At 43.1% G+C, this 22,444-nt stretch overlaps 1 protein-coding gene across 9 annotated transcripts in view; it reads right to left on the bottom strand.

Annotated features, from left to right (window-relative positions):
* MTCL1 (microtubule crosslinking factor 1) overlaps positions 1–22,444 on the bottom strand; it is a 101,664-nt gene that overhangs the window by 39,336 nt on the left and 39,884 nt on the right. For 4 of the 9 annotated variants that reach the window (XM_041399436.1, XM_041399437.1, XM_041399434.1 and 1 more), the window contains exons 4-7: positions 8,435–8,494; positions 6,346–6,420; positions 1,239–2,564; positions 136–291 (exon numbers count right to left, since the gene is read on the bottom strand). In XM_041399436.1, coding sequence (XP_041255370.1) covers positions 136–291; positions 1,239–2,564; positions 6,346–6,420; positions 8,435–8,494 — 1,617 coding nt within the window. Of the gene's footprint in view, positions 1–135; positions 292–1,238; positions 2,565–6,345; positions 6,424–8,434; positions 8,495–22,444 lie in introns of all 9 variants that reach the window. The other 5 variants (XM_041399438.1, XM_041399435.1, XM_041399440.1 and 2 more) reach the window with 2 other exon arrangements.

Here is a 22,444-nt window from a genome sequence, read left to right on the forward strand (position 1 = left end):
AATGATATCAACGACAAATTTCACAACAGGGGTGTTGTGTTTGGTTTAATTTACTCCCCCAACCCCTGGCTTCTGTTACTCATCTCCTGGCTAAGGCAGCAGGAGGCAGTGACTAAGATGGGCTGCTTTGCTGACCTCTAGACTGAAACAGCCCTTGTCTCCTGGCCTGTAGAGTTTAATGTCTCCATCAGCTCTGCGGTGTGGGTCGGTGGTGGCTCGCTGGTGGCGAATCTCTTGCTCCTCTCCACGATCTTGTTTGAGCTGCCACTCCATCTGATCCCTCAGTTTGGACTGTTAGATGCATGGGCGGTTTATAACAAAAAAACAAAAGGACAGGAGGGAATAAAGAAAACAAAAATGGGTAAGGTAGACGACTGAAAAACTACAAGACAAAGAAAAGCGTGAACAGAAAAAACAACTTAAATACAGTGGCATAAGAAAGTGAAGAGAACAAAACCAAAATGAGGATGAGCAAAATGATGGGCTGAAACATCTGAAAAGCAAAAAAGAGAAAGAGAGGAAAAAAGAATGCAAACACTGGTTATGAGGCGCATGCAATGAGGATGCATGAGTCAAACCAACAGCAAGCATACAAGTCATGAAGGATATGGGACACAAGGCTCTTCCTTCCTTACTTGTGCGGTGCAGAAAAGCCATATCCAGTGTGGCAGTTGTGGCAGTTTAGACATGCGCCCATGGGCAACGCTTTAGGCAAGGCAGTCCTTCGCTGGCTACAGAGCTTCTCACTCGCTGCTCGGTTAGGGGAGTGAGCTGTAAGCAGGCTTTTCAAAACACATCACTTAGAAAACTGCATTTGGTTGGGTTCTTTTGGCAAGGCTTTTGAGAACATGCCTGACCCTTTTACAAGACAGCATAATAAAGACCTCCTCACATTTCTTGGCAAGGCTTCTAATTTACATTCACCAGATTTTTTTTTTTTAATTAATCTCCTTTTTTCATGGGGAAACACTGCTGTTACAGACAAAAACAAGACAGATCTCTTTAACACCAATGGATTAGCCTTTTTGCCACGAGGAACCGCCTCTGAATCAAAGGAGTTGTGCAAATAAATAAATGAAAAAAAACTATAAAGTGTTTGTTTAACATTACACACTTAATACACTGCGGGTCTGAAATCATAACAAAGCAGCTGCGAGGAAAATTAGCTCTAAAGTAGCAATTGCCAGAAAGAAAGAGAAACGATAAAGAGAAAGGAGACAAGTAAGAGGCTGACCTACCTGGAAGTCAGTGATCAATTCCTTCCCCAGGTTACCAATGGGAGAGTCACGGGACATGGAGGTCATTGTGGATAGGAAACTGGAAGACTCTGTGAGATGGGGAAGGGGGGAGAGGTCCTCCATCTGCTCCTTAAGGCCCTCTCCAATGTGATCAACCTTTTCCAGGAAGGTCTGAAGCTCCTTCCGGAAAGCTTTCATCCTGGAGCTGACAGTGTCCAGAAGCTCTGGCTCATGCTTATCTTCTCCCCTTTCCTCACCACTTCTGAAATCCTGCTCGGGGGATGGGCTGCTGGTTACGTGCACCTTCGCATCATAAATCAAGCTGTCTGTATCAGTGATAAGGCGCTCCACAGTCCTTTCCAGTCGCTCAGCCTCACGTTTGATGTTAATTAATGACTCGGTGTCCTCTTTCACTCTCATCAGCTCAGTGGAGCACAGGTCGCTGACTTCTGATGGCTTCCCACTCCCAAAACCCGACGTCTTCTCATAGACTTCTTCCGAGTCGCTCTCGCCCCCAATGGGCCCCTCTCTCTTTGGCTGTGGTGGACGACCATCTTCGCTATCACTCTCTTTTTTCCCAGCATCACTGTCGGCGTCGCTGTCCCTGGGGCTGGAAGTGCGCAGGCCCAGGTGAGAGGCAAGATCGTAACGCTGGACGTTGGACATCAGGACCCTGTTCTCATACTGGAGCTTCATCACTTTCCCACTCAGCTCATTGATTTGTGACCTGGCCGACTTCAGCTCCTCTTGCAAGGTCCCACCACCCTTGGATGCTGCATCATCCAACCAGCCTGGCTCCTGGCCCGGCTCGAACTTGAATTTGTTCAGCTCATTCGTTAGCTGCTTGTTGTGATCCTCAATTTCAGAGATTGACCTCCTCAGCAGCTCTGCTTCCTCTTCCACAAACTGCAGGTGCCTGCGTAGCTCTGTGGCTGACTCCACAGAATCTCCGTAGGGCGAGGTAGGAATGCTTGAAATGTGGTCCCTGCTGAGACACTCTTTTTCATACTGGCACCTCATATCCTCCATCTCAGCTTTAATCCCCCTGTTCTCCACCTCCAGTTCCACTATTTTTCTGCCCAGTATGTTGGCTTCCTCCTCTACCAGCTTCAAACGAAGCTTCAGCTCAGCCTCCCTGGTGCTGGGTGGGCCCCCTGCTTCCCCAGTAGGCAGGGGACTGTCCACATCTCCATAGATGGACTTGTACTTCTGGAGCTCCTGCTCCAGTTCGTCCTTTTCCCTGCCCAGTTTGGCCATCTTCTTACGCATCAGCGCTGCCTCCTCTTTGGCAAACTGGAGCTGGCACTTCAAGTCAGCACTGTCCTCCTGCCAAGAATAATCACCCCCCCAACCCAAGAAGATATTACAATACAAGAACAACCAGCAGCTTATTTTCCAAAATCTCCACCTCCCCATCCTCTGAGCTGTATCTGTTAAGTATGCAAACGATCCACAGACAGAGCTGTGTAAACCACACAGTTGGCACGTTTCATGGCTTGGTCTTGGTTAAATTGGCAAAGCAGCTTGACCAGAGTTAAAGAGGGAGAACAAAAAAGTGTGCCTGTGCAAGTGTTCAGTGATGCAAGAGTGCCAACACAATGTTTTTTCTCAAATGCTGAGCAAACTTTGTGGAAAATAGTGACTCAAATGAAAAGGTTCCATGATTTGCTGGCACTTTTTGTTCCATTTACTTTTTGTTCCATTTACCTTTAGTGACACGCTTGTTCCCCTTAAGCACCATGAAATAAAGACTACTCAGATGAATTTGCTTATCATAATCTCAAATTTTGGGCTCCTTCAGCTAGAAAGCAGAACAAAAGTGTGCTAAACTGCATGGTTGCCTTGAAAAGTGAAGAGAGTGAAGATTTTATTTACTGTGATCTCATAATGCTGTGAAATAGACGAAGTTCCTAACTTGCTTTCCAAATAGGAAACACGCTGTTGTCTCTACTGCTGTTATTATTAGGACAGAGCAGATTGTGATCTCTGTTTCTGGGATGAACAACTGTTTACAAGGGAGATGGGTGAAAACAAGTGAAAAAGGGAAGAAAAACTCATTAAATCGTGTTTACATCCAAATCCATCCCATGTGAAAACCTGCATTTTTCAGGAAGTATCAGGGTATTGAACGACTGTTTGGGGTTTTTTGTGTGCGTTGGGCATTAAAAATACTGCATCTCGTCTCAAATGAAAACTCCAGTGTGTATTGTGCTGAAATAAGAGACAAGGTTAAGTAAATTCTAAGCCAATGAACAATTTCTTTGCATGAATCACTTTCATGAATTGTCATGGAGATACAGGCACTTGGCCTCAAAAGAGACACATTTATCAGCATTAGCAGTATAATGGAAGGCAGGCTTTGAAAGATGATCCCCTGAGACAGCAGATTTTATCGTTGTTGGTAGGCCATGTGGACATATGTGCAATTATATATGGAAACTTCATTTCGGTCTCCGGAGCACTGTTATCTTTCACAAGCACCATTTTGTTTTAATTCCTAATAATGGAAACCAAATTCAGAGGAAAACATGACAGACTTTAATTGTTAACACAGATCAGGCTATGAAAAAGAAAAAAAATTTACACAACTAATTATGGCTCAGCAATCTGAGGAAATTATTTAATTTGTATAGCACAGATCCTAGCACACTGGTCTTCTATGTTACCTAGATTAATTTTGCCACATTCTATTTGCATAAATACTAATTATTACTTAATTTCAGCTGTTAATGACTGAACAGACACAAAAGTGATTGGTTTTATACTTCTGAACACAGTTAGCTTTCTGACTTTAAAATGCTAAATAGAAAAAAAGTTAACTTATGTGTTAAAAACATGATAGAGGTAAAAATCAGTCAAACTTTCTGTTAATATGTGGTTTTAATTGACAACCAAGAGTCAAACACAACTGCAATCAGCTCATGTGTTGACTAAAATTTTCGTCATCTTGTTTCTGGCATCAGAAATACAAGTTTTAAATTAATTCAAGCAAGGTACTTATGATTGATTAGAAGCAGAGCCTCTAGGAGGTGGACTTTCCATCCTCTCTATTGTCTTCTTGCACACACATTTCTCTTTTTCACATATATATTTATAAATTGCTCTTCTCTTTATAACTCAGAAATGCAAATTAAGAATCAAATTAAAACCTTGCAAAATCCAATGCAGCCTCTACTGCAGTCACTCTGAACTTTGGTTGCTCTGGCTGGATAAGGCTGTATGATTAAAGCATCATCTTTTTCCAGGGCTGTGCAACATATTACCTCTATTTTTCCTATCATGGTGAATCAGTTTATCCCCAGAGCTCTAGGCTTTGCTTTTAGGGAAATACAAAGATCACAAGGAAAGTTACAGCCAGACTAGTGCTGCACATCAGAACCCACAGGTGGGATGATTACTCCTGGTTATTTATTTATTTATTTATTTATCTGTTAATAGCTGGTCTGACATTTTCCTTATTCTGTCTTTGTAATCCTGCATTCTTTACCCAACTTCTTGTCTGCCTGTGGCTTCAAGAGCCCAGCTGTCTGTGGCAGTAGCTGTGCCTTGCACCTCCCCAGCTGCAGGCAGCTGGAGCCATGCCTGAGTGAAGGGGCAGCCTGCCCATTCCTCTGCTCTGCCTGGGAGCACCAGGGGCCCGCTGCCACCCTCGGCTCAGAGGGACCTCCAGGCAGACACCCACTGCCCCTCAGACAGTACAAATAACAGCACTTGGGACAACACACTCAGAGCTTGGGAGCTTTTGAAGAAAAGGGAAAAGTTTTGATGGGTTAGGGTCAGGGCTCCAATGTTTTTGCTCAGCATCACTGCACGACTCAGTGCATCTCTGGAGTTAGTGTGTTATTACTGCAGGAGAAAACCACTTTTAACTCCTTTAATCGAGTTACTTTATTGACAGGTTTTGTCTTAGCTATTTTTTTTTAAAGGATCAAGTTTTCACGTTTTGGTTTTTTGCAAGAGCTGAAACAAGCAAGATTTTTTCATTAAACAAACACAAGCCTCATACAAAACAACAGAGCTGATGGATGTTAATCTTGCCTACTAAATATGGATCCCATCTGGAAAGGTGAGAAAGCTCTAGATCTTCCTCTCTTCCCTGCCAGGGAACATCCCATTCCCCTGACAGCATTTTTTCCAAAGGAAAAGAATGGTCAGGAGAGATTTATCAGCCAGATCTAAGCATGCCAGAAGGGTAGGACTCCAACCTTCATGCATCTGTCCCTCTGAAACTTTGTGCACAGAAATATCACTGACTTCTTGATCAGTTCAAACCAAGTAGAAACAGTGAGAGGGTGAGACACCCACACAGGCAAAGCAGAATTTTGACATATAAGGCAAACTAAAGAGAGGCCAAATCACTGAAACTAAGAATAGCCCATTATTAGTTAAACTGTGAATGAAAATACAGGAGAGGGGAAAAAAGAAAAAAGAGGGAGAATAGCCTTTCCGTGGTTTTGGAAGAATAAGAGGCTGGAATCCCAGGGGCTGAATACGGGCAATGGCCTCCTGACTGTATTAAACAGCCAGTATGTGGATGCTTTCCTAAAATGTGTACATAGGGCAAATCATAAAGAAAAGGAACAGCAGTGCAAAGATGTGACAGTCGCGGTGCTCGGTTATGGGCTTTGAGAGATCATTGAGGATAAATGGGAGTTAATGATTACCAATGGTGGTAATTTGCATGCAATTGCACTGTGGCTCTGCATGGCACTTCAGAAGGATGTAAATGGGTAAAAAAAGCAGAAGAGAAAAACCCAGATCCTTCCCCACATAGTCTGCTGTCTAATGTAGACAAATGCAGAATGTGGAAATAAAGAAATGAAATGTATAGGAAATAAATTAACTTAATTATGCAATGTAAATGCATAATGTGTGAGAGATGTAATGAGAATGAAGAGCTGATCAAAAATTCCCCAATACAATATTTCTTTTCTGGCAAGAAGACACAAAGCTAGATAGAGGCCAACACCATCTCCTCTACCACCACCACCACCAGCTCAAGGGAACTGCCAGGCAGAAGACTGGTAAGCAATTTTGGGGTTGCAAGTCTGATGACAAGGCAGTACAACCAGCACCCAAGCATCTGGCTGAGTGCCAGCACTCCTACCTTGCGCTGGAGAACCACTTTTCTTTGTGTTTTGCCTGGTGCCTGGTATTTTCCAAGAAGCTCCGTTTTGCAATTCTGCTGAATAAAAACTTTTTTTCTTCAATACTGCTAGAGGTGGGAGAGTGCTACTACAAATTCTGCTTTACACAAATCAACTTCATGTGTATTATTTACTCGGTGTGCATTGTGGTGGGTGTGAAGCTCCAGCTAATTTTCATGACGAGCCCTCAGTAAGTGAAAACACCAGTCTTGCCGCGTGCTGTGTGTATCTGTACACATGTGGGTGCACAGAATCTAAGTTTGAGGCCTTCTCAGTCACAAATTATATAATGGGCGCTCATTCTAGGTATTTAAGGTACCTGTCCCCAAAGAGCAGCCTTTTGTATCTCCTGAGCTGTGTCTGTACCAACCCTTTAGGGCCATGCCCAGGACCTGGCATTAGGTGTGATGTGCCTTGATGTCAACCAGCAAATACCTCTGAATGGATGCCTGGGTTTGGAGACAGCTATAGGTAATATCCTAGAGCAGGGAGAAAGCCAGGACATGTACATATAGGCTTGGCTATGTTAGTATATAAGGTTATTTCCTGGTCGTTTTTACCCTAAAGAGTTGCTGAAGAAAACTGAATGGCCACCTTGCGGAGTGCTGATGCAATGGTTTTCATTTCCAACCCCAAGTCCTTTGCTTGCAAGAGTTATGATGTGTGTGTAGAGGGTAAAAGCTTTTCTCCCTGTGTGGCTGCTGGGATCACTTCCCTTTGTTGTGAGTGCTGAGTTCACACCTGGTTACCCAGTTAATTTTGTGAAGTTAATTTTGTGAAGTTAATTTTGTTAATTTTGTGAAGTCCGTTTTAAGGCTTTTCAAAGCAAACTGTAGCTGCTCTTAATGCCTGGATTTGGGTGGAGGAAGAAAGTACAAGAATCCATTCTCTTTGCACAGTTCTGTATTTCCAGGAATGAGGAAAGGAAGGACAGTGCTGCTCACAAACCCCCATGGATACAATTGTGCCTGCATGTAGCTTCATCTGTAATTTGCATATGTGTGGTCATGTGTATATATTTCATCCATATATTTTACATACTTGCAGAAAAACAAACTCTGAGCTGACTGATGACTTAAATAATTCCCCATAACAAGTGCCTCATTTTAAGGTATGATTAAGCCATGCTTGTGTCATCTTGGCGAGGACGCTCAGTCTGCTGTGTCCTGGGAAAGCAGGCTGAAGTGCCCTGGCCACTGGTCAGTCCCCCAGTATGCCCACTCAGCTGCCTGCCCAACTCCCTCAAGTTCAACATATTGTAGTGATTTATTATGGTTTCCATTACAAATCAATGGATTTTAAGACTAGACGGCCCATAGGTCTCGGCTGTGTACGCTGAGCCTGCCGAGGGGGCAGCAGGGGAAGCGCATCCCTTCTCTAATGAAGGCACAATGTCTCTGCTGGCTCCTTTCCCAGCAAGGTGAAATACTATCCCCATCTCCCTGGCTATAAACAGTAACTGTGCGGCTGCTGGGAAAAGCTTTAACTCCTACAGTCAGCACAAAAAGCAGAGAAAACCAGGCAGACTGCTTTCCTGAGAAGGACTGACCAAAGAGATTCCAGTAAAACCCGTGTCCAAAGAGAGACTGAGTGGGCAGCTTGGGCTCCCTGAGGTACCTCAGCTTTGGGGAGCACAGGTTCCTGCAACATCAGGGAGATCAAAGGGGACATGAGAGCTTGTGAGGTGTCACTGCACTGTGTGAACTGCATTCCTGCCAAGACACTCATTAGCACAAAACCTTTGGCACAGTGTATAAATTTAGTTACTCCCTAAGCTGTGATCCAATTATTTTGTGAGGCAAGGTGATTTGCTCCTCTTGTAACAAACCTGCAGCCTTAACAAGCACAATGAGCCTGAGAAGCTGCACAGTTTAGAGACTGCACTTTTGTCCTAAATTGCTTCTACATTATCTCTGGGAGGTCTCAGTAGATTAAGGCCTAATTGCACTCAAGTTAATATACCTGATGGCCCTGTCAAAACCCATAAAAATAAATTTTGAGTTGTATCATGTGATTTTGCTCAAAGTTGCATGTTCATGGAAACCATACCTGGGTAAATGTCTTTTTTTCTTTGTGGATTTCTCTGCTGCCTCTCCTCTTCAGGGAACTCTGCAACAGAAGCAACTCTGTGTTATTGATAAGCTAAATACAAAGCCTGCAAGTCTGGCAGGTTTCACCACTATACAATTAATTAAGGAAACAGAAAGAAAGAAAGAATATTCTCCTAAACAGCTGGAGATTAAATTTTTCATAATACTTAAAAGAACAAGATAATCAGGTCCTTGCCAGTGAATCTTTTAATGCCCAAAATTTCCCATCAACACAAGGAATAAAATTAGTTAAAACTTCACAGAGGGAGGAACATTCCCCTCTCCCCCCCACCCCCCCCACCTTTTCTTCTATGAACCACCACAATTTTTTGCTAAACTTTCTTTTTGCATGGGGCAATGATTCATGTTTGATTAATCCAGGGCAGAAGTCCAAGAATCTTACTCACAGTCAATGTGAAACACGTGGTGGAAACCTCAGAGGAGAGCAACCCCCCAAAAAATAGGCAAGGACATGCATGTTTAAGCTATGTGGCATAACATTATTTGTTAATCCGTGTTAGCAAACATACTGAGGAGCCCAGATAAAGACCAGATAATTCTCCAGGTTTTTTGAATTTACTTCATAAAACAGATTTTATTGGTTTTGCAAATCTTTTGCAAACCTTTTATAAGCAAATATTTTTAAGTCATGGAAATGATGTCATCATCACTGCTTCACTGAGAAACTTCTCATTTCCCAAGTGGAAAAGCACAGTTTTCCTGAGAAGTGAGAGGTAGAGCACTATCAGGATGTTACTAATGTTTACTTGTGTGTCAAGACTGGTTTCCATATAATTGTGAGCTGGGCATATTTAGAAAAGGCATACATTGGACACTTTTCAGGTTGAGGCATCAGAGGGGATCAAAAGGTATCAGAGGAAAAAAAAAAAAAAAAAAGCAGAAAGCTGGGAACAGCAGAATTTGAATTCAAAGCAGGCTGTGTTGCTCTGTCTGTGCCCAGAGCCTGAAGGCCAATAGTTCCCAGATCACCCCGACATTCTGGCCTCTTTTGTTTATTACTTCTGGTTATATTTGCCCTATGGAGGCCATTTTTCAGCTGAGGTAAAGCCTGGGCTATCATGGGTTGCCCACAGTTGGCATGATGGGTTGCCCTCCTCCTCTGGTCCATGTGATGGAGCAGTGTCCCTGGACCAGAGCCTGCTCCCACGTCAGGTGGGTAAAGCCCAGTCTCTGTAACCCACACTAACCCAGCACTGCAAACCAGGAGCAAAGAGGAAGGGACAGGAGGGAGAGGCATCCTGTTAATTAGCTAAGTCCAGCCTCGTGCCCAGCCATGAGCTGGCAGAAAACACCATGTGAGCTCGGGGACCAGCACACACACCACACACAAATCTGAACCAAAAGCTTTCCCCGGCTTTGTGGTTTCTGCCTGTTCAGCTATGCAGCTACTGCACATTATAATTATTGCACACTAAGATAAATCTCTCCTTCTACTCTTTGTTATACACAGATAAGTAGTTAAAACCCATTCATACGCAGCACCATATGCCCAAGACATACTGCAGTTTATTTTTGCTAATCTGCTCTCTACTTTAATCCAGTGATTTCCTATAATTAATGAAGCTCAGTAGGAGAAATGTCTTTTTCTGGGTACTGAAACAGTTCAATAAAAAAAGACTTTAGACACTAAAATCATCGTATGAAAACCTGCTACACAAGCTTAGGCAGGATAAACATTTACTGTTTCCTTTTTTATTTTTTTATTTTTAATGTGGTATTATTCTGGAAGCAGATAAGTAACTGAAAGCAATCACCAGTCAGCAGCATCACTCCTGGGCACACAAGAGGGGTCATTCTGGTTGAAGAGAGATGGGGCATAGCCCTGGTCCTCACATTCACTTCTTTTCCATGTGACTTCAAGCAAGAACAACTTGAGTGAAAGGAGGTTGTCTGGATACTGCATTTAATTTGTGAGCCCTTAGAGTCAGGGGTGAGGCTATCAATTTTTGTAGAGGCCTCAATGCCCAGTGGCAGCAAATAGCTACTCATCATGTTAGAAATGAAAAGCCTTGTGCCAAATGTTAAAAACCTCTTGCTCTTACCTGTAGGCAAAAGGTTACACTTAGACACATCCAGTTTGAGAAGCTAGAGGATATAAACACATGGACTATGGTGGGCAAGAAAAAGTAATAAAGACTTTGCTGTGTAGTACGGGGCAATACTTGGAAAACAAGGAGAAGGGAATTAAAATTAAGGTAGATGACATGGATGACAGGCTGGGTAGCAATCTGGCTTTGGAAACTGTAAGCTCCACTCCTCACTGGAACAATGAATTTCACAGATCCAGACTAACAGGTTTGTAACATATTGCCCTAGATGAGGCCTCATTTGAAGCATTTTCACACTGTGCCGTTTGGATTTGCATAAGAACAACTTTGTAATCACTGCTCAGGTGGGAGCTTTGTATTTCCATAAGGCAGAGACTCAACCTTAGGCTGAGTCTGTCCTCGGTGTAAGAAAAAGAAAGGAACATTTACCTTTGGGGACTGCCAGTGGATTACAGGGAGAAATATCCCATACCTGTATCAGTGGAGGACTTGAACACAAGCATGGCAACGAGGCATTGCCTGCCCATAACCCCCTAAGCCCTACATGAAAACAAGGCAATATCTCCATTTCAGCACTATGGGACCAGGCTGCACATGTGTATGAAACACCAACCAACACAGCTGCTGTTTTAGCTGGACTAAGGGCAGAGGCTGCTGCTGCTAAAAGTAGGGGAATGTGCTACAAGCTTAAATTGTTTAAAATGCAAAAATGGTCCAATAAATGAGCATTTCTCTGTGATGTACAGGAGATTGGCATCAGAAGCTGATATGAATTAATGCTAGAAGGAATATTTCTATACTATTTTCTACACTCAAGAGACCAGCCAGGGTTGGCTGTCTACCAAAAAGTCTTTCAATGATGGTTAAACAAAACTTTATTAGTCCTTTGGTTAACAGAGTTCCTTGAGAAAGTGGTTACTTGTGCAGACATTTCCTACCTCTACAGTTTCACTGCAATTTTTTGATGGACCTCTTTGCTACCAAGGAGAGTTAATGTATGGAGGCCCAGTGTTTTAAAAGTTAAACTTCCCAAAAGGTTATTGGGTGTAGGGATTACAGTATTAACAGTGGGAAGAGAAACTATTACTTTCACTTTCCCTAGGAACCTAGCAGGGATGGGAAGAGGTAATTTGCATTTTCTGGTGAATTCCATTTTTACCAGGTCAAAGAAGAGTTCTGCAAACTGAGCAGTGAAACTCACATGGGGGACAGCATGCAGGAGTCAATGCACTGGAATTGGAGGTTGAGCAAAAAAAAAAAAATTTGAGTCAAGCGCAATTGTACATGTAAACATATGATAGACTCCAAATTTTCATACTGAAGTAAGTGCTGAGTAGGATGAGAATAGAGCTGCAAACAGGCATTTGCAGAGAAGGGTTTGGAAAATGAGAGAACCAAGAGTCCCTAAGAGCTGCCATCCTGTCACTTTATTCACTGCTGCTCAGAGGAGCAAGTAATTTGGGTGGCAGTCTGACATCTGCAGGCAAGCGTGGGCTTGCTATCATATGTGCATCAAACTGAACCTGTAAAATCCAGTAGCCAGTCACTGAAGTGACAATGTCTGCAACTCAGAAACAGAGAGGCTGGATTGGAAAGTCCAGCCCTGAAGGCAGTTTTTATTACTGTGATGTGTGAAGAATTATGCACCAGCATCACTGGCACTTATGAGCTGTATAAATAATGTTCTGTGCCAACGATGGCTTGCTACTGATTGCTTTGAAATGGATAATCACAATTTTCATTTGCATTCATTAGAAGATACTGCCTGTGAGGGACCTGACAGTATTTTAAAAAATTATGCACAATTGACCGAATCCACTTGCTCCAAATCCAGCAGTAGGTGAAGCAAACCACTTGCAGACTACCAGTAACTGCAAGGCTAACAGCTTCAGAGCTGCACATTGGCATTTCATAACAAGAGCTAAATTATTGCTAGCTGTTGGGGCCTCTCATGTTCAAGAATGAACGAACCATCCAGAGAGACACAATCTCTGCCCCACAGAATGTGACTCATCAAGAGATCCTGCCAATGGACCGACTTTTTCATAGCACTTACTCTCGAAGAAACACCAGTGGTTTAAATGAAGGTAATTCTGCTTGCCATCTATGAGAATCAGAAGAAAACCAGATCTTCCTGTTAACAGATGGTCAGAGGGTGGATTTATCCCCAGAAGATGTAAACCAGCGTTCATTAACTGCACCACTAATCAGGAACATTTCACTGCGAGCGTTTTCCAGGCACTGTGCAGGACTGCATAAGAAAATTCTGTCACGAGATGAAAAAGGATGAGGAGATCTTCATGTTCCTTCTCCAGCAAACCCCATCCACACAAATGAAGCTCTGCTGGCAACTGCATGCTGTTTCCCTCTTAACTTTTTGCAGCTTTGGACTTGCCAGGCCCTGACACTGAGGATGTGCATGATTGTCCTTCATCTCATTGTTTTAGAGCTCTCCCCGTTTGTCCAGTCTTGCAGATAAAGAAAAAAACCCTTTGTGCAGAGGTCTGCCACTCTTAAATCAGTGATGAATAAACTCTCTAAGAAGAAAAAAAAGTGTCCTGGACAATGACCAGAACTTGTTTCTTTAGAAGGGGCAGATTTCATCTATCACACTGCACTGTACTTTACTGTTACCTGCCCACTTGGGAAAAGGAAGCATTTCCCATTTCTGTAGCAATATCCTTTATTTAAGGTAGGACAGGGTGACTTTCCATTCTTTCTTAGGCCTGAAGTGTCTCTAAGTCCCAAGTATACGACTGAAGATTTGCTTTGCTGCCATCCCATTCTTCTCTATTTCAACAGCTGCACAGTGAAAGTACAGCTTTTTCATTGTGAACTCTTGTACATATCTACAGGATGGTTAATGCAACTGGAAAGTACAATGAAATTCTAATTGCTTTTCAATTGCTGTAGGCCCTTGAAAAAGATATCTCACCAACTCCTGATAAAGCTGGGCTTGACGCAAGTGATCTGTATCTCCATTCATTCCCGTGTACGTTTCCTTTACTGGAAACCTCTAAATACTGTGATATTCATCATTCACATGACCTAGCGAAGCAAGCTATGTCTGAAATATCATAAGCATTACAGTTCAGGATAAAAGGCATCCCTTGAGTAAAAGAGCAGCAAAGCACACTAGCTTTCAGCACCAGCTTAAATTTCCCTAACGCTGCATTACTCTATTGTGCTAAGCTTATGAATAGGAGCCTCTTTCTTTTGCCTCTCACTATGAACACATCGCACTGTCTGTCTCATGTGGCTTCCTGGTGCCCTTCACATGCTGGCTGTGATATTAGCTGCCTTGGTGTTGACAAATAATGTGGTGTGACAGGTCTGGGAGCATGCTGGGGAGGGAAGCAGCAGGGTTGCACCTGCTGTCTGAAGCCCTGGAAGGTTAGACGGCAGCTCTTGGGAGGATGGGAGACAGCTGGGCTGGCTCTGTGTTCAGCTCACAATACACCATTTCACTTAATATTTGGTCAGTGCAGGCTGATATGGGGATCAGAAACCAATATAATCTTTCTTATTAATAAAATAATTACTAAATAATTACAGAAATAATTGGTAAAAGATATAGCCCAGTGATACAGTAATTAATTATCAATATAATAAAATAAATCTGCAACAGACAGTTGAGATCCTAACCAACGTGTATTGCTGTCTTACACAGTTCTTCTACCCAAACTCTTCCTAGTAACTTGTTAAATTCATTAAAATATATTTTAAAAGTCCCTGTCTGTCCCATTTTGTTAAGATATAATTTTATATACATTTTATTACAATTTTATTACTTTTGTCACGATACATAAAGAAAATTTTAACACGCTGAGATCAGACTTTTGTTTCTTAGGGGGACTTCTTATGTCAGGTGAAGGAAACAGGAAAGAAGCCAGGCAGATGATTGCAGACATTGCTGCTTTTCCCGTCCTGCTACACTAGTAGAGTGACACTGATGTGCCAGGAGCAAACATCCCTCTGAATGAAGGGTGAACGTTGTCACCCTTCCACTCGTGCAGCTGTTAAATGTGAGTTCTGCACACTGTGCCCGTTCCTTCACCCCGCACCACAGGCACGTGTGCTAGCCCTCTGCCCGGGCACCACCTGAGCCTGAGGAGGAAACACTGCCACCACATCCCTCACAATCCTGCCAGGCAGGAGTGGCATCCCTCCCAATCCTGCCAGGCAGGAGTAGCATCCATGCCAACCACAGCAGCGGGCTGCTGCCAGGCCTCTGCTGCTCCAGTCCCACCACACTGTGCCTGTAATGTCCATGGTAACCATTGCTAGGACCATCCTCCCCCTCCTCCTCAATGGCACCGGGGGCAGGAGCAGCACCCCAAATTCCTCTTCATCAGCTGAGCTGCAGTGACCAAGCACCAGCCTGCAAAAGGGAGCCATGTCAACCTGCACCCCTTTGGGAAGGAACTTGTGGAAGAGTCAGGCTTAATCCGAGTGGTATGCGCTGTGCTGACACTGCCTGAGCCCTCCAATTACCTCGTTAGTGTAATCCCCTAGCAGACAGCCCGTGAAAAATGTGCTGGGCACTATGTACACACAGAAACACAGAGACAGACCTGTCCTGAAACAACTTAACAACAGGAATGGTGCTCATCGTCAGCCACGAAACCCCATGGAAAGACACATGCCTGGTGCTCATAGCCCAGGCAACACTTCAGCATGCCCAGAGGGAAACAGCATCTCTCACTGTGAGGGCAGGCACCCTGCCAGCCCCTTGGCCAGCAGTGGCAGTTTGGGCTCCCTGCTCCACCTCTCTGGACCAAACAACTTGTACAACCATTTTAAAGCCTTCTCCTTCTCTCTTGTGATGATTCTTACTGCAGTAGCCTGAGCAAAATAGCTGCTAGAAAAAGCCACCCCTGACATACCTGCCCTGCCATCCACCACCCACCTCGCACTGCTTGGCATCTCCTGCTCACCCAGTGCTACACGTAAACTGCCTGAAAACCGAGGTTGACTGTCCTCCCGTCCTGTTCTCCATGAAAAAAATGCTTCCCCAGAATGCTTTACTGAACGGGACTGCAGGCCAGGTAGTACTCAGAGATAGGATTGGGAGTTTGCATTCCCAAGGGAAGACAGTGTGAGAGCATCTGTTGCTGATCACTGCACACCCTGTAGCACAGCTGACCTATTACAAGCATAAATGTTTGTTTGTTTGTTTGTTTTCCAGAAGAAGGGTAAGTAAGCAGTATATACACAGGGAATAGACACCTGCTGTCTGGTTGCAGAGGCAGAGTCTACTAATTCTGTGCACCAAGGCCTTTTAGAAAGTAATACTATGTAGCTGGCAGTACCATTATCAAGACAGACTTCCTGAGGACGGGAGGAACAAACTGGAGAGCTTGACAGTGATGGTACAAAGCAGACTTAGACATGATTTGGACAGTGCTGTTAAAGGAGAGGAGAAGAAAGGAGAGGAGCTAAGTAGAGCTCCAAGCCCATACTAGGCCAGGAGGTTACTGCAACCATTTACAAAACTGGGAGACGGAGAAAACACACAGCTCTGCAATCTCTGTAGTGTTCAAGGTATGGGCCTAAAGAGCAAATTTCACATAACATATTAAAAAGAAGATCTTTGGAAGTCTTTTTGCAGGGAAAGATATTCACACCTGCACAACATCTGTGCTGTCCACACTAATAGATCAGCAGCCACGGGATTGTTCTTTACATTGGGGGTGGAAAGGAAAATTTTCCTTGAGCAGACAACTATGAGTACAAGCATCTTCAATCTCCCCTGGATTAGAGCAACTTGCTGTTTCTATGAAGTATTAAATGAAATTCTAAAGAAGCAGAGAGATTAAAGGCAAACTTCAATGATCCTCAACAAACATATCCCAGACAGTCTTTGTAATCCTCTATTATTGGTTGCCCATCTATTATTTCACAATTTTAAGGACATTGCACTCTGAAAAAGGGCCTTATAAAAATAGAGCACAAAGACAGCAGATTCACATTTGGATAGCTGGTGACATTTTTGAACTTTTAATAGCTGCTACCTGCAGTGCACTTTCCTATACATCATTCAATGCATACACCAATTTACTGCCAGGTAATGGGTCACCCCCAAGACATTCATATTCAGCAAGTCATAGGAGCCACAGTTCAAGCCCAAATAAAGATAGTTCTGCTACAATGAACAAGGCCATCAATTACAGGAATGAAATTCAAGCCAGAGTGTAGCACTTGTAGCTAAAAAACAGCAAAACCAGGGCAGGCACAAGAGACAAGAAGGGGACAGAGATCCTGCAAGCATGTCAGTGCAATGTCCACCCACTCTCCCATCATATTCTGTGAAGAAAGAGTTGCCCTCATAGGAGAAAAGTGCTAGGCTATCTATGAACCAAACCACAGCTGGAAATGGACAGGAGGGAAAGAAATTTTTAGGAGAGCATAAAATTGAAAAATACGTAGTTCCTTAGTGAAACCAGTCCACAAAGATGTGTCAGCAACAACCCTGTAAATATCAAATGAAAAGCTCTACATGATTGATATAACTTCACAAAAATGTGCTTAGAAAGGAGTATGACAAGCTCAAGTGGGAACACAGTGTTTCAAGCATAAAAATTAAAAATGCACAGAAAAATTATAAATATTCCATAAATGCTAACAGAGAAATAATCTGTTGTGAAGCATGATTCTGAGGAGACCTCAACCTGAGCAGGTATTTTAGTTACCCTTAACTATTTTGTCTGCTCCTGGGGCTGGCTGGGAATCTCTTCTGATTGCCTATGGGGAGCTGGGGTGGCTCTGTAAGTGTGCAGGGGCTGCACTCTCTCATGTTATTGCCGCTTTTAAGCCTAAAATGAGCTGCCTCAAGCTCCTTGCTGGGATTCAGGGTCTCTCCTTCTGAATACAGAAGGATGCTCTGACTCTGTGGACAAAAGCAAAAATTAGAGACAAATTGTGCATTACTGGGTGTTATGTGGGGAAGCGAGACTCAGGAGAAGGTCTCAAAGGTCCGAGACCTCTGAGAGATGGGTGAAACCAGGGCTTGGGATAATGCTTCTTGGTTTGCTCTGTAGCTCCTGGGAAGGACAGACAGCTTTTCCATGCCTTGACAGGGGAGCTGACTGCCCTGAGCCTCCCCATTGCACTGCCTCAGTGCTTCAAAGAGCTGGTTTCTGAGGAGGCAATGGTGCTCAGCGCTTGCCCAAAGGAGAAATTCACAGCTTCAACTTTGTTGCATTTATCCCTCTCTAACTGCATCCTATTGGGGGCCTAAGTCCTGTACTTTGATTTGATACAGATTTGTTACAAATGAAAATGTTTCATCTGTTTTCTTTTTCAGTGCATAACAAGGAAAAAGAGGATGACCCATTTATAGTCCCCTAAATGAGGAAGAGAATTAGTTTCCAGACTTATTTGAGAACTTATCCCACTGTTTTCCTCTCTGCCTTGCTAATTTCAAAACAAGCACAAGAAGCCTGAAATAGTAACATGGATGCACTTTAAAAAAAACCCCAACTAACCATACAAAACATTAATCATCCCACATTTGCATGCTCTTGTGTGGGATGAGCTGCAGTCACAGAGCCAGGGCTGGTTTCAGGAGCTGCTTCTGGATAAGAACCCTCCAGAAACCGTAGGATCCACCAGAGCAGCGCAAGGTCACCACAGCCACGGTCACCACAGTCCCAAGACAAGGCAGTGAGCAGGAAGGGACCATGTCTGCACTGTTAGGCAGCTTGGGAAAATTGTACCATTCCTCTTCTTTTGAGGGAATGAATCTGTAACCCTAGTCACAGTGCACATGGTAATTTTATTATGAAATTATTATGATAACAAATGAAGACTGACAGCTAACGAGTCCAACCCCAAGTATAGAATAAAATACGAAAAAGCTGAGCAGCACTGTTGACTTCACAACACTCCCTGAAAAATGATGGCAGTCAGTGTGTCCTTGGTTGTAACCACACACCAAAACACGTGGGAAGAGCTTACGGATCCTTTTGCAGACCTTGCTGTTGTTGCTGCCTAGCAAAGGAGGTTTCTGATTTGCAAACCAGCTTCTGAAAAGTAATTTTTAGACTGTAACTCCAAAGACCTTCTAATCTCTGTGCACTTCTCATGCTGAAGTACATCAGAGCAGGAACATCCTGATGTGCTTTGTGTTTGATTTGCTTACTCCTAAGAACCGCTTCATATGTGGAAAGTTTTGCAAAGCATTCAGGTAGAGCAAAGCAGCTCCTGCTGGGGACTGCAGGCTGGGAAGATAATCAGGGGAAATACCCTTTTATTATACTTCTTAACCAAAACATAAAGCAGCACTTTGATTTTCTTACTATAAATCAGCAAATGAAGCGCAGGATTTTACCACATACAAATGGGTAAATACCCGATATCAGAGTGGAATTTAATTCTGTGCCAAAATCATACCCATCTCTACTTCTTTAATGCCTTTTTTTAAAAAAAGCTCTCACATTTTCATTAACTTCAGTAAGACTTGGACTAAGGCCTCAGGGAGCATAAGGCTCTCATTGTCCCCACTGAAACAGGAGTTTGTAGGAGACCGGGCATCATTCAGGGGCTGCTGCAGAGAGGTATCTAATTAGGGACAACTAATCCACGATTACTGTTGTTCTGCAGTGATTAAAAGTAAGGCAGCAGGGATGCCTGATGAAAGGAGGCGATCAGGTCACATACTGAAGCCCTATCAAGGTCTGACAGGCGAGGATACAAATCTAGGATTATTCTACAAAGCCTGAAGAAAAAGCAAGCGCAGATTTGGAGGGGACTTGATAAATCTTCACCTTTTTTCTCTGACTAGCAAAGCAAAGCAAAAAGGGAAAAGAAGAAGGAAGACTTCAAACCATGAGCTAAATATTCTTTCTCTACCACTGGTCAATGCAAGAATTCACAAAAAGCTTTTACTCTCCCAGGAATGACAAAATGAAAATGCCTGGGCTAGATCAGTGGAAGAGCTTTTGAACTAAAACATGGCAGCTAATAGCAGAATAGGCTTTATACCAGCCTGGCTGCAGGAGGATAATGACTAGGAATAATATGTACGCATTAGCGTGAATAATGACAGCTCTGAAGAAGGACTGGCAGAGACCAACAATTTTTTTTAGATCATTATTTCTCAGATGACAGAAACTATTACCATGAGGAAATTATTGCACTTTTCATTTTTCTAATTAAAACACAAAAACTGTTTCTCTCTCTCACTCAATTAATTGCTGGCTCTTTCTTTCTGCCTCTTTGGCCACCTGGAAAAAGCATCTCCTCACAGGTAAGGTTTTTCTTTAGGCTGAGGGCCCAACCTATCTCAAAGGGTACTGCCCTGTCAGTGCTTAAAGTGAGGGCAAAAATAGCCATGTAAAGGATTTCCACAGCACAACAATCACATAATTTGAATTCCTGGTGGTTCTAAAGCAGGCATGTTAAGGTCGCTGCCTGGGTACATGCTCTGCCTACTGACCAAGAAGTAAGGGGAATAAAACTGCTTGTGGGACTGATCTTCCCATGTGCCTGCTCATTAACAGGGCAAATTTTACGTGATTATAGGTTTTATGGAGGATTTTGATAAAATGTTAATTCCTAGTCTGTTCTTAGAAGTCTCAGTGTGGTGATTTTTTGCTTGTTTGAGAAATCTGAAGTCCCTGGATCCTTTTGTAAGCTCTTTTCTAAAGTCCTACCAGTCTTGACACTTAAAATATTGGGAGGGACAGGCAAAATAAAACCACAGGCAATTAGCAGCTGGTCTCAAGCAAGGCATTGCTTCCACCACTTACTTCTCCTTCCCTGGCTGCCCTACTCTGGCAGACTCCCGAAGGGAGCTCTGAGATGAACAGAAATGGAGAAGCACGCACTTTTTCCCCCTGTAAATCTCTAAAGTGTGGAAAAGCCCAGGTGTCTCTCTCCAGACACTGATTCTCCCCCATCTTTCGCAGTGTTTTGCCTCTAAATGCAAAGCAGGGAGTAGAGTACTCTTGTCCTGAGGGGGACATTGGACTCTGGTTATTGGGATCAGTGAGTGAGGAGAGAAAGCCCTCAGACATCCATGGCAGCTCTTCAAAAAAGAGCCCAAAATCAGGAAAAAAATAGAAGAAGAAGGTAGGAATTAAATAAATGCTACTTGGCTCACCTGTCAATGCAGGAAAAGCTCTTCCTGGCCACACCAAATGCCCTGAATGACACCAAATTTCCTAATCTGGCTTTGTTATTTTCTCCTTATTTTGCATATAACTAGAGTATGAATTTATAACATGTTTTCATTTACATAGGAAAACTGGAGAAAGCAGTTTGTGCCCCAGAAGGAGACAAAGAAACTTGAAGTAAACGTAGATCTAGAATTACACAAAATAAAACTCTAACTGGCATAATTACTGTTAATGACTTGGAACTGAAACTCATTTGGATGAATCCTCTTCAGATTTTGCCTATTAATTTCCCTAACTGTCAACAAAAAGTGGCAGGTTTTAACCAAATAGTCTAGGCTTATAAGAAAATATAATAGAAATTACAGAAATAGAATGAAAGCTTGTTGCAGCCTTACATTCTAAGAGGAACCAATTATCACTTTTATTAGAAGGTATATACTTACCTGAAATCTCCTCCCCACTTTTCAGATAATAAATAATAGAACTACTTACACTTTAGAAATAGCAAATGATTGATTCTGACTGGTGCTTAAAGTAAATACTTCAGGTTTTTAACCTCACTTTCTGCCGCTGGGCTATCTACAGCCCAGCGTAGACTCTATCACTTGTTGCTATGATTGCAGCAGTGCCTTGCAGACATTGCAAGATGAAAAAAGTAGTCTCTGCATTCCTTCCAAATGGTTTAGCAGGGATTCTCCTTAAAAACAAAACTTCATGAACACCATTCAGCAACACTGAGACATAAAAAAGGTTCTAGCCACAAATGAGAGAAAAATAATATCAAAATAAAATGAAAAAACCTGATCTACCCACAACCAAAATTCAGTACCCATTTCAATTTCTGCAGAGAAAAGTGAATCTATAGCATTCACTGCAGCTACTCATGCTCCAAAGCTGTGCTGCACTATGATGTGAGCGGTTCATTATTCATCATGCAAGGCGTCCCACTGCCCTCACCTCTTAGGAACTGCAGAATCACAGCCCTGTTATGGGCAGGCCCAATATTTATGCACACTTGTCAGATTTCACACAGCTCCTCTGAATGACATGCTCTCCTCTGGTCCTGCCTTTCTTCTCTTTAGGCTCTTCTTTCTTTCCTCTGCCCTCTAACTTGTGTGTGGCTTTTCACAGTAAGTGTGAGTGTAACCAGCGAGCCTCCCCACAAGCTCACACCAGGATTGTTCAGTTCTCACAAGCAGCTCTGGACATATTCATTATGATCTGAGGCTGAAACATTCAATAAACCTGTGAGTGAGGCCAGCCAATGCTAAGGAGCTGAGCCCAGGGTAAGAGCTGAGGGAGTGGAAGACTTTTAAAACTCCACAATTACTGGCTGCAAATAGTCTGCAGAAAATACTCCAGGCCATCAACTGATTGTAGTCCCACTAAATATTTTAAAAAGCAGCTTTGACAAGATTTCCTCTGAACCAACTGCTCTTCTTCCTATTTTTTTTTTCTGGAAACAGTTTTCTCCATAGATGCCGTGGGCTCTGATTTCCTTAAGAATAACAAGGCTTTAATACCAGAAGATTGGAGATTAGAAGCAATGCCAGGTGTCCCTGCACACTGCATGCAGGGAGCAATGTCCCCAGTGCTGCTGTTGCATTAACACATTCCCAGCACAGAACAGCACTTCTGGATATATTTCACAGCAAGAAACTACATGGGGCCTAATGTGGGAATAAGCTCCAAAAACAGTATTTTCCTTTTGGCTGGTTTTTAACAAAGAATGCGAATGCATATAGGCTTTTATAGTCTGAATGTTTCTGCTCAAATTTT

The sequence above is a fragment of the Onychostruthus taczanowskii genome, unplaced genomic scaffold (genome assembly GCF_017590055.1).
Source record: "Onychostruthus taczanowskii isolate IOZ18803 unplaced genomic scaffold, ASM1759005v1 scaffold16, whole genome shotgun sequence".
NCBI classification, from domain to species: domain Eukaryota; kingdom Metazoa; phylum Chordata; class Aves; order Passeriformes; family Passeridae; genus Onychostruthus; species Onychostruthus taczanowskii.